The following is a 12,956-nucleotide window of genomic DNA, read 5'->3' on the forward strand; positions in this document are numbered from 1 at the left end:
ACCCTTCCTTTCCTCCCCTGGCCGGGCTGAAGGAGAGTGACTCACAGGTGGCCCGCCCGAGGCCTTGGTGATGGCCGCAGGGAGAAAGGGCTGGGAAGAGGGGCGGGCGGGAGAGCCCCCTGCCTTGGGGGTCCCTCTGCTGCCGCTGCCCCTGGCCGCTCCTCACCCGGAGAGGAACCAGCCCCCTCCCCTCCCCTCCTCCTGCCCTGTTGCCAGGCAACCCCTCACCTGGACCAGGCCTGGCTGCAGGGAGAGTGGGGAAAGCAGGTCCACTGTCATTTAAAAAAAAAATTGAAAACAAACCCTTTCTTAATGAAGGCTTCGGTTACCAGAAAGCCACATTTCCAGCACATCAAAAATAAATGGTCTGGAAACAAAGACCTTATTTTTTTATTTCTTGGTTTAAGGAAACAGGCCTGAGCTGAGGGGAGGTTTCTACTTTACCTTTACTTTGTTTGATTTATATCCCGCCCTTCCCACCAAGGCATGGCTGACCCAAGTTCCTCGTCCTTAGCTGAGGTGGTGAAACAAGTCGCCCAGCAACAGCACAGCCAGGCAACGGAGGCAGAGAAAGGCAAGGCCGTGCTTGGACGGCTGCAGGTAACAATTGGAACAGGGGATGACTGCTTTTCCTCAGTCTTCTCTTCTGAGGGAAACGGTGCTCAACTTGGCAAAAATTGAACATATGATGAGGCTATGGAGTTCCAACCTAGGATCAGCATAGGGGAGTGTACATAAACACCTCGTTTCTTTAAATGAAACAAAGTCCTCAAGGCCAGATGAACTGCATCCAAGGATATTAAAAGAGCTTATAGATGTAATTTCTGGCTATTATTTTTGAGAATTCTTGGAGAACAGGAGAGGTGCCTGAAGGTTGTAGGTGGGCAAATGTTGTCCCCATCTTCAAGAAGGGGGAAAAGGAGGTTCCAGGTAACTACCAACCCATCAGCTTGATGTCTATACCTGGAAAAGTTTTAGAACAAATAATAAGTCCTGGAACATTTAGAAAGGATGGCTGTGATTACTAAGAGCCAACAAGGTTTTCTCAAGAAAAAGTCATGTCAGACTAACCTGATCTCTTGTTTTTTTGAGAAAGTGACTGGATCGGGAAAGTGGCTGGACCGGGAATGGTGTAGACATAGTTTACCAAGGTGTATTTATAGGTGTATTTATAGTTAGGATTTTTGGCTCCAATGCGCCTTACTTTGCACTTCCTCATTTGCCATGCTGACACCCACTTTCCCAGCCTTGACACATCCCAGTTCTTCTTGGTTTTTACCACCCTGAACAACATTGTGCCATCCCAAAACTTAGCAGCTTCACTGCTGACAAAGTCATAGAATCATAGAGTTGGAAGGGACCTCCAGGGTCATCTAGTCCAACCCCCTGCATAATGCAGGAAACTCACAAATACCTCCCCCTAAATTCACAGAATCAGCACTGCTGTCAGGTGGCCATCTAGCCTCTGTTTAAAAACCCCCAAAGAAGGAGAGCCCACCACCTCCCAAGGAGGAAGCCTGTTCCCCTAAGGAACTGCTCTGTCAGGAAATACTTCCTTATGTTTAGTTGAAAACTCTTCTGATTTAATTCCAATCCGTTGATTCTGGTCTGTCCTTCCGGGGCAACGGAAAACAATTCTGCACCATCCTCTATATGACAGCCCTTCAAATACTTGAAGATGGTGATCATATCATGTCTTAGTTGTCTCCTCTCCAGGCTAAGCATGATGATGATGATGATATTGGATTTATATCCCGCCCTGCACTCTGAATCTCAGCGCCTCAGAGTGGCTCACAATCTCTTTTAACTTCCTCCCCCACAACAGACACCCTGTGAGGTGGGTGGGGCTGAGAGAACTCTCACAGAAGCTGCCCTTTCAAGGACAACTGCTGCGAAAGCTATGGCTGACCCAAGGCCATGCCAGCAGGTGCAAGTGGAGGAGTGGGGAATCAAACCCGGTTCTCCCAGATAAGAGAGCTATGGCTGACCCAAGGCCATGCCAGCAGGTGCAAGTGGAGGAGTGGGGAATCAAACCCAGTTCTCCCAGATAAGAGAGCTCTGGCTGACCCAAGGCCATTCCAGCGGCTGCAAGTGGAGGAGTGGGGAATCAAACCCGGTTCTCCCAGATAAGGGAGCTCTGGCTGGCCCAAGGCCATTCCAGCGGCTGCAAGTGGAGGAGTGGGGAATCAAACCCATTTCTCCCACACTTAACCACTACACACTTAACCACTACACCAAACATCCCCAGCTCTTTCAACCTTTCCTCATAGGACTTGGTCTGCAGACCCCTCACCATCTTCATTGCCCTCATTTGGACCCGTTCCAGCTTCTCTATATCCTTCTTTAAATGTGGTGCCAAAACTGAACATGATAGACAGATGCAGCGTAGCAGAAGTGCTGCTGTTGAGTGGAAGGTCTGACTGACCTGGGATTCAACATGTCACCTGTTCTGGAGGGGCTGGCCGTGCCCTTGAAGGAAGAGGTCCACAGTCAGGGGTGCTCTTGGACCCAGGCTTCCTGCTGGATAAGTGGGTGGCAGCTGGGGCCAAGAATGCCTTTTCTGAGCTTTGACCAGGTAAGCCAGGTATGGCCTCTCCTGGGCAGGGAAAATCTGGCCCCTGTGGTGCATGCCCTGGTTGTGGGAGGAATTGTGGCTCAGTAGTAGAACATCTGCTTGGCATGCAGAAGGCTCTGGGTTTGATCCCCAGCACCTCCAGTTTAAAAGGACCAGGCAGTACGTGATAAGAAATGCCACTCCCTGAGACTGTGAGTGAAGGGCAGGGTATAAATCCAATCTCTTCTTCTTTAACGCTCTTATATGGTTTCAGGCATGAAGAAACACCGACAGAGCTTGCACGTCTATTAGGCAGCATGATGCGGCTATAGGGATGCCAAGTCCAATTCAAGAAATATCTGGGGACTTTGGGGGTGGAGCCAGGAGACTTGGGGGTGGAGCCAGGAGACATTAGGGGTGGAGCCAAGAGCAAGGCTGTGACAAGCATAATTGAACTCCAAAGGGAGTTCTGGCCATCACATTTAAAGGGATGGCACACCTTTTCAATGCCTTCCTTCCATAGGAAATAATGAAGGATAGGGGCACCTTCTTTTGGGTCTCATAGAATTGGACCCCCTGGTCCAATCTTTTTGAAACTTCGAAGGTATTTTGGGGAGAGGCACTAGATGCTATACTGAAAATTTGGTGCCTCTACCCCAAAAAACAGTCCCCCCCCCAGAGCCCCAGATACCCGCAGATCAATTCTCCATGATTTTTTATGGGAATAAATCTCCCTAGAGAATAATAGACTTCCCAGCAGACACTTCCCTCCCCTCCCCCTGCTTTCTGATGACCCTGAAGCGGGGGGAGGGCCTCCAAACCGGGGGATTTCCTGCCCCCACCTGGGGATTGGCAACCGTATGCGGCTGCCTGGAGTGCAGCTTTGGGGGGAGGGAGCTGGTTCTGCCCCTGCCTCTGAAGCAGGAGAAATAGTGAGTTTGGTGGCAGCTGCCACTGGGCTTCTGGCCTCAGCACGCACACTTCTCACCGCTCACTCACCGTTGCTCCGACCCTCATATCTGTGCTTCCTTCCGAGCACAGACATGAGGGATGGAGAGCTGGCGTGCGTGCGTGCACACATACACTGAACACAGAAGGCTGCTGAGCTCGCCCTCACTGAGGGGGTGTGGGGGTGCCTTGCCTGGGGCACCAGCCTTGTGCGGGCTTGTTAGCGCTGACACTGCCTACCTAATCACTATGTTGCTCTTCGGAGAAAAATGGCTGCTTGGAAAGGTGGACCCTGTGGTATTGGACTATGGTGAGGCCCCTCCCTTCTCCAAACTGTGCCCTCTCCTGGATCTACCCCCAAAGTCTCCAGGTATTTTCCAACACAGACATGGCAACCTTATTCTCCAGTGTAATATCCCCCTTTGGCTGTGGGTTCCTGGGTTAGAATCCTCACTAGAATTCTCAGGCCCATTCAGCAGAGAAAGCTGGCTCAAAGTATCAACCCTTTATTTCCAAGGAGACAACTCCAGCAAGCAGTCGTTTCAACTGGCCGCACAAACGCTTGAAAGTGAAACAACTTGAGCTGCACTCCGCCGAAATGCATTACAGCAAAGACAAAGTTGCAAGGAAAACGTGAGATGGATTTTCCATTAAGGTTTCTGGGCCCAGAGCAGTCTAGCTTGGTGTAGTGACCTTAATGGAAAATCCATTCTGCATTTTCTTTACAGCTTTGCACGCCCAGAAGTGTTTCCTGCTGCAGTGGGCAGACAAGGCAGAAGGAGCTGGGAACTTCAGCAGTCTGAGAGCTTCAAAGGGCGAGGACAGAAGGGGGGGGAGGAAGAAAAAAGCCGCAGGCCTGATTAAAGTCCTGGGTGGGCCAAGTGGACCCCTGTTGTCACTTGTTGCTGGCTTTTGTGAAGGCGGAAAGGCGGGATGTAAATTTTGTAAATAAATAATAAAATTTATTTTCTCTGTAGACTCAGCTCCAGGACTTTGAGACCCAAATCAGTTGGTTCCTAACAGAAACGAAGGCAGTAAAAAGGCAGACTTTTCATCAAGAAGAAGCCATAACAGCCACAAGCAATCACTGTGAAGCTCTGCAAACGCAGGTTGCAACTTTGTATGCTGAGAACTTGAGGCTGAAGTTTGAGACAGAAACATTGGAAGAAGAGTTTAAAACGATGCTGCTAAGAAACGAGGCCTACAGTGAGAACATCAGAGCTCACAAATGCCGGTTTGGGGAAGCAGAAAGCAAATGGCCACTTATGGTTGATGTTGCTAACAAAAGAGCCACTGTCAAAGACCTGATTGCTAGGAAGGAGGAATTAATGTCTGCTCTTCAGAATCTCGAAGGAAATGCTACTAACTCAGTCCAGGTACAGTGAGGTTGCCTTTACAGCTGTTTTATCTGTTGTGCAAAGTGCTGATCGCTGTCCCAGAGAATCCTCATTTGAAGGCATATCTGGTAAAAGGACAGCTGAAATGGTGTCTGATTACTGCCAGAAAATGTGTGAACCACTCTGAACACACATTCAGATTCAGGTGTTGGTCGGAAGCAGAGTCCACTGGCACCCTTAAGCAGGGGTCGTTTTGTAGAAAAATAGGTGGTGGAGCTCATTAGCATAACTCATTAGCATATGCTGCCACCACCACCACCACCAACACCTTTGGGTGTTCAGTTAGAAAACAGTTGGGCTATGATGGCCTTTGAACATATGAACATGAACATATGAAGCTGCCTTATACTGAATCAGACCCTTGGTCCATCAAAGTCAGTATTGTCTTCTCAGACTGGCAGCGGCTCTCCAGGGTCTCAAGCTGAGGTTTTTCACACCTATTTGCCTGGGCCCTTTTTTGGAGATGCCAGGGATTGAACCTGGGACCTTCTGCTTCCCAAGCAGATGCTCTACCACTGAGCCACCGTCCCTCCCCACCGTCTTTGCTTTAAGAATTTGCTAAGAGGTGTATTGCAGCTTGAAGAAGCTCTTTGCTAAGATGTCTATTACAGCTTGAATATGCTCTCTACCAAGAGGTTTAATTGCAGCTTGAAGAAGTCTCTGCCAAGAGGTCTTTTATAGCTTGAAAAAGCTTTTGCGAAACAAGGGTATTAGTACAACCTTGTCCCTTTCCTCTTTGAAAATTTGGCTGCATCCATTGAGAGAGATTCATCATTTGGAATATCACACCAGGATTACATGGAAAAGCTGGACAATTTTACCATATAAAGGAAAAGAACTCTTGGTGTAAATGCTTCCTTTTGTTCAAAGGACTGAGTATTACGGTTGTTTTTGATGAAAGCAATATATGTGGGTTAAATATTTATATATGAATGGTTTTTCTTGTTATGTAATTGGATATAGAAGCTGGTTCCCGTGGGGCTTTTTGCTTTTTGTTTCCTTGTTCTTTTCTTTGTATGTTGTACCACCGCCACCCCAGCAAAAGCAACTTGACGCAAGAAAGGAGAGCCCCGGGCGAGTGAGACCTGCTTGGGCTGGCTAGAGATCCAGCCAGCCCTAGCATACCTTGCTCACCTGGGGCTCTCCTGGGCCGCCCCACCCACAGTCAGAAGGCCAGCAAGCCACCCGCCACCAAGAATCACATAAGAAGTGGAGAAGGGGTGGCGTGGGCTTCTCCAGGGGTTAATGAGGGCTGCTGGGGGCGTGGCAAAGCTCCTGGTGGCTGGCTGGTCTCCTAATCCAGGGATTGTTATGCAGCTGCACCTACTATTTAATGGACAAGGTGGGGAGGAGGGGGAGGAGGGGGAACCCTCAGAAAGGTTCAGGAGCTGTGCTCCTGTGAGCTCCTGCTGAATTCAAGACCTGCCCTTAAGACCAGCAAACGTCATTCTCTTTGAACACAGCCAGTGCAGCCCTAATCAGTGATACAGTCCGTTGGGCTGGATCCAGCATTCCATGAGAGGCAGGGCCAGCTCCAGATTTTGTGAGCAGAGAGTTCTCAGGGGCCCCCTTCCCGCTCACTCACCCTTGTCTCCCCTTACTACGTGCTTGTTCCTCCCTCCCCATCCTGTTCACCAGCTGTCCTGCTGCCCATGCTCACAACAGACACTGGCACTGCCCACAGCCCTTTCCCTGGTGCCCCTGGGCAGTGTGTTCCACTGGAGGCAGTACAGGTTGTGAAGTAACCACAAGGGAGCAGGTAGGGAAATGGCATGTTGTCCCAGGGATCAGCCACTCTGGGCTCTGCCAGAAGCTATGGGTCTACAGTTAAAGAACCCTCTTTTTAACAATACTGTTCATCAAAAACAATAACCATGTGGTTATTTGAAAATACAGTTCATTGCATACAAACTACAAAGTTGTGATTCACAGAAATCTGTGTACAATTATTCGATATTATTCTTCAGTATAATTTAAATCTCCTAAACGGGAAAGCAATACAGAACTTGGGGGTGAGGGTATGTATAGAACTGGGAGATCGCGTATGTTTTCTTCTTTTTGAACGGTAGATTGAGTGTTAATATTTTTGTGTAGCTGTGAAGCCGGCAGACTGAGGAAGGTCTTTTGACCAAAACCGGTTTCTACCTGTGCATTCGAAAGTCTTCAAAATGGAGTTTGTGTGCAAAGACAAGGCTTCCAGCATCAGATGTGGTGACTGCGGATCTACAGAAACTATATTTTGATGTGTATTGCTTTCCCATTTAGGGGATTTGAATAATACTGAAGAATAATATTGAATAACTGTATATAAGTTTCTGCGAATCTCAGCTTTGTAGTTTGTATGTAATGAATTGTATTTTCAAATATTAGTGCCACATGGTTTTGGTTTTTGATTGACGGAAGCTATGGGCGTGGCTGCTGAAGTCTAGGGTTGCTGAGTCCCTCCGCTGCTGTGGAGGGGGGGGGACTCCTCTCTCACCCTTTGCATGCACTGCGCAATGTTGTCACCTGGAAAGTGATGTCATTGTGCTGGGCCTATTGTGCAGGGACGCTCTAGGATCACAAATCCTAGAGCATCCCAAGCACAATGGGCCCAGCACGATGACATCACTTCCGGGGGACATCATCGGGCAGGGCACATTGCGCGAGCACGGGGCTCCTTGGGGGCAGGGATCCTCCTGAGAGGCCTTCTCCCTGCTGGCAGGTTGGGGCCTCCCAAACTGGCGGGAGTTTGGCAGCCTTGGTGCTGCCTCACTTGAGGGTATGTTGATTCTGGCCCTTAAGGAGATGCTCCTGCAGTGGGAAAGGGATGGTTGTCCTTTGTCTTCTCCCAGGCTTTGTCTGGCTCCTTATCAGACATGAGGGGGGTATCTGATCCTCCCCTGGGCTCTGTTGCAGGAATATCCCGCTTTCCTTTGGGAAATGACTCATTTGTCATTTGCACACTGGTTGTGTTCCCTGACTCGGACACTGCTGGGAAGGGAAGGTTTAATGTCAGTTACCAGTTTAAAAACACCACCAAAAGCCCTTTGTTGGCAGCAAGGAATGGCAGCCATGGAGAACTGGGGTGGGGGAGATGTGGGGAAACCAGCCAGTTTGGAGAGCCATTTTGGTGTAATGGTTAAGTGTGTGGACTCTTATCTGGGAGAACCGGGTTTGATTCCCCACTCCTCCACTTGCACCTGCTAGCATGGCCTTGGGTCAACCATAGCTCTGGCAGAAGTTGTCATTGAAAGGGCAGCTGCTGTGAGAGCCCTCTCCAGCCCCACCCACCTCACAGGGTGTCTGTTGTGGGGGAGGAAGGTAAAGGAGATTGTGAGCCGCTCTGAGACTCTTTGGAGTGGAGGGCGGGATATAAATCCAATATCTTCTTCTTCTTCTTCAGCCATGTGCAAACCCTGTTGTTGTTGTTGCTACGCTATGGTCAAAGCTGTAGCTACAACAATGAAACCACACCTTCTCACTGCCATTTGTGTGTGGGGGGGTCAGCAAATGATTGGCAATTCCCTTGCAGCCCCTTTTGGGGACTGAACCGGGGACTTTCTACGTGCCAAGCAGATCCTCTACCATTGAAACTCAGCCCTTTATCTGGTCTCAGCTCTTCTCTCGACTGCTTGGACCTGCATTAGAAAGAGTAGAGGGAGGCAGGGAAGGGGTAGAGGGGAGGGGGAAGGAGGCAGCCCCTTCCCCACCCTCAACGGATTGAAAACCCCCCTTTCACGGTTTGAGTCTGTGTACGCTGAAAAGGGCCTGCATACTTTTGCTTTGTCATACGAAGAGCTTTTGCTAACTGCTGGCCATTTTCCATATGAGCATCTTGCAATTGTAAACAAAGGAGGGGGGGCAGAATCTGATTTCTTTGTATGAATACATGCATTTGCAAATGATTCTTACGTCAGCATTTCCATCCCGGCACTTCTTTTAACCAATAGAGACAACCTTCCCCCTGCTCTGCGGCCTCCTGTGGGTGGTGGATCAAGTTGTGGCAGGAGGAGGAGACCCCCAAGGCAGCTGGTGCCCTTGCCCCCCCTCCCACCCAGGGCTCACTTGACCAGTGGCCAAAAACAGGAGCCGGGGAGGGGGGGGTCACCATCCTAGGGAGAAAAATCAAAAAGAAAAACAAGACCTTGTGAAAAATTTGAAACAAGAAAAATAAGGCCATGCAGGAAGTTCAGACCATAGAGCTCCTGGCAATCCCTAGAATTCCCAGAAATAATAAAGGGTCGTTTAGGAATCATCAGAAACTCCATGGTCAGAAATTCCTGTAAGTAGACAAAGCCTTGTTTTTCTTTTTAATTTTCTCCCAGGACACTGAAGAAGATGGTGAAGAAGAAGGGATTTTATTTATACCCTGCCCTTCATTCAGAGCCTCAAAGCAGCTTGCGGTCTCCGTCCCTTCCTTTCCCCACCACAGACAGCCTGTGAGTTAGGTGGGGGCTGAGAGAGCTCTGAGAGAGAATGGTGACTGGGCCAGGGTCACCCCGCTGGCTGCATGCGGAGGAGGAGTGGGGAATCAAACCAGATTAGAGTCCAGCGCTCTTAACCACTACCCCAAACTGGCTTTGCCCCCCCAACCCTCCCACTTCTTGACAGGCTCTCCTTGGCAACCCCAATGGTGGAGGGTTTCCTCTTCTGAAACTGCCGCAGACATGTTCTGCTTCTAAACAGGTAGGCTGAGAGAGAAATCAGGGGGTTTTAGAGGTGCTATTACTGGGAAGGGTTTCCAAGTGTGTTTATTGTAGCCAGAAATAGGTTTCTTTTCAGGGCGGTGTGTTGAAGATGACGATGAACAGAATGTAAATGTTCGTCTTCTTGGCTTTTTAAAAAGCAATCAGTGTGTTTGGCCATCCCTGAACCCTCCCCAAGTAAAGGAGACGATCAGGGGAAAAAATTTGAATAGAAAAATCATTCTTATTGTCTGCTATTCCCTCTCCTGCGTATAGGATGAAATTGCACGTTTAGAAAGTGAAATTAATGTATTGAAAGAAGCTGTCAGTCAAAAGCAAAATATACTCCAAGATGAAAAAAATGTTCAAACTCGCCTACGAAAGGAAATTGAGGTGAGTTCCAGCATTCTGACTGGAAAGGGTATTTCCCCCTGGTGTGGCTCAGGCAGTGTAGAAACTGGGCTGTTCATTATAAACAGTGATCTCTGCATCATCCCGATAGTTTAAACACAAACCTTAACAGGAGGAGTTCACAGACATAAATATGTGAAAACTGAGGTAATTCCTGAGCAATTCAAAATAGTCACATTTTCATCCTCTCATTTCTTATCATTAACTGGAAACTTCTAGTCACTCCCCTAGGCTCCAGAAACAATTATTTAAGTGGTAGCTTGGTAGGGTTGCCAATCCCCAGATGGGGGCAGGGGATCTCCTAGTTTGGAGGCTCTCCCCCCCATTTCAGGGGACTCATTTGACCGACCTCAGAAGGATGGAAGGCTGAGTCAAGCTTGGGCCGGCTACCTGAATCCAGCTTTCGCTGGGATAGAACTCAGGTCTTGAGCAGAGAGTTCAGATCACAGTACTGCAGTACTGCTGCTTTACCACTCTGCGCCACGGGGCTGCGAAAAGGAAAGGTCCCCTGTGCAAGCACCGGTCGTTTCCGACTGAGGTGTGGGACCTGATGACCCACAAGGAAATTTGTAGGCATTGCTGAAGAGATTTCATCTCCCTGCATAGGGACTGCAGGGAAAAGCCAAAAAAGTTGGGTGGGTGACTGGTTTTCTTCTGCTCGAGAGCCCACTGCTGGACGCCTGAGACTTTTCTTTGATTTTCAGATCAGTATGTACAGGAAGTTGCTGTCTGAGGTGAAGGTTATGGATGAGAAGTTATTAGTATCCTGGCCACACCCACCATTCTCTTGCTCAGCTTCCTTTTAATCCCACCAGCGAACAGGAATCGGGTCCACACATCAGAGCATCAGCGGCCCCTCACACCATTGAAATCCCATTGTAGGCTACAGGGGAGACTGGAAGTTATTTAAAAATCATAACATTGTTTATACCAGTAATTCCTTGGGGGAGGGGGGGAATCAATCTGAAAAGTCCATTTAAAGACAGCCCTGAAGAATCAGTAACGCCAAGTACTGAGCCCACTAGAATATGTCTACAATTTAAAAAGGTAAAGGTAGTCCCCTGTGCAAGCACCAGTCGTTTCCGACTCTGGGGTGACGTTGCTTTCACAACGTTTTCGCGGCAGACTTTTTACCGGGTGGTTTGCCATGGCCTTCCGCAGTCGTCTACGCTTTCCCCTTAGCAAGCTGGGGACTCATTTGACCGACCTCAGAAGGATGGAAGGCTGAGTCAACCTCGAGCCGGCTACTTGAACCCAGCTTCCGCCGGGGCTGAACTCAGGTTGTGAGCAGAGGGCTCCGACGGCAGTACTGCAGCTTTACCACTCTGCGCCGTGGGGCTCTTCATGTCTACAATTAGTGTCAGCATAAAAACCGAAAGAACTGCTGCCTGCATAATATCATGTATTGTTAGAAAACCACACCTTTCCATGTGTTTGTGTTTTAACAATTTATTAATAACATATGGTTACAATATTTAATTATCTTTTTTCTATACTAACCCATATGATATTTCACCCCCCCTCCCTCCGATATTGACTTCCCCAAAGTTATAAATTTAAGTTCAATTCAAAAGGTACCACTAATCTATCAAAAATTAATACTTTTAATTAATACTAAAAAATTGTCCAATGTCTTTTTACGTTCCACTCTTTCTCCATATATCCTTTAAATTTCTTCCACTCCTTTTTGAATAAATCTAAGTCATAGTCTCTTAAAGTTTTAGTTAATTTGTCCATCTCACTCCACGATAAAACTTTCACAATCCAATCCCATTTCTCTGGTATTTTTCCTTGTTTCCACAGCTGCGCATACAATGTCCTAGCGGCTGAGAGCAAGTACCAAATTAAAGTCCTGTCTTCCTTTGGGAATTTTTCTAATTGTAATCCAAACAGAAAAGTCTCTGCAGTTTTCTTAAAGCCGTAACCCAAAATTTTGGAGATTTCTTGTTGTATCATCTTCCAATACTCTTTCGCTTTTTCACAAGTCCACCACATGTGAAAGAAAGAACCTTCATGTTTTCTACATTTCCAACATCTATCCGACATCTTTTTACTCATCCTACCAACTTTTTCGGAGTCATATACCACCTATACATCATCTTAAAACAATTCTCCTTAATACTCTGACAAGTTGAGATCTTCATCGAGTTCTTCCAAAGGTGCTCCCGTGTATCTATTTGTATTTCTCTATTCACATTTGCAAACCACACCTTTCCATGTGTTGATTCCATTTTTCTCTAATACGAAACCCCAAAAGCGTTGCCTGTTGTATTTGGTCGTTCTCAGTTGTTTTATTCTTACCTTAACAGGTGGAGAATAAAAGGTGTGGCGCTATCCTGAAACGTTTGCATTGCCAAGTGAATAAATTGCAGGCCAGCCACAGGCAGGCCCGTTGGGATGTCCAGCAAATGGAGAGCAGAGCGGCAGAACTAAGAACACTCTTGGAGTGACTGCTTGCATGCTAGCCTGGCCGTTCAGGCTCTCTGTGCGGAAGAAAGAGAGTTTTGGTTCCCTGTTTTTCCTGTGTTTTCTATCTCCTGTCTGTTAAGTTCCGCCTCATCCCCCATCCTTTCAGAAATGCACATCTTGCCGGCAGAATGGTAACCGTACATAACAATCAATTAGCCTATATAAAACCAGTTAATCCTAAACCATTAACTGGCAGTCCACAGCACAAGTAACCGCTGCTCCCGAAACTCTGAATCTGTGTGCCTGTTCTTTTGCAGAGGAGGTAGGACAGACTGTGAAGGGTTTCCCCTCTGTGAGCGGTCCCAGGCTCAGCCAATCCGCATGCTTCCCTTCATGCTTGCCAGTGGCAGAAGTAATCCTGGGCCCAGCATGACAGAGATCTTATGAGAGGGGCCGTTTGGCATCACTCCTGGGGCAGGAATTTAACGAAATGCTCAAGCATCGCAAACAGATCTATTAAGTGTTCTTTTAAAAAGTGCATGTTTTATTCTCATTCCGCATGTGACCGAA

At 48.0% G+C, this 12,956-nt stretch overlaps 1 protein-coding gene across 1 annotated transcript; it reads left to right on the plus strand.

The window, feature by feature from the left end:
- Positions 1–486: 486 nt before the first annotated feature.
- On the plus strand, positions 487–12,427 carry CCDC122 (coiled-coil domain containing 122). Its single transcript, XM_060235229.1, has 4 exons — positions 487–600; positions 4,480–4,878; positions 9,843–9,959; positions 12,287–12,427. Exons 1-4 carry the CDS (start codon positions 487–489, stop codon positions 12,425–12,427), a joined length of 771 nt encoding a protein of 256 aa, XP_060091212.1.
- The last annotated feature ends 529 nt before the right edge of the window (positions 12,428–12,956 follow it).

Source organism: Heteronotia binoei, chromosome 3, assembly GCF_032191835.1.
Source record: "Heteronotia binoei isolate CCM8104 ecotype False Entrance Well chromosome 3, APGP_CSIRO_Hbin_v1, whole genome shotgun sequence".
In the NCBI taxonomy this organism is placed as follows: Eukaryota; Metazoa; Chordata; class Lepidosauria; order Squamata; family Gekkonidae; genus Heteronotia; species Heteronotia binoei.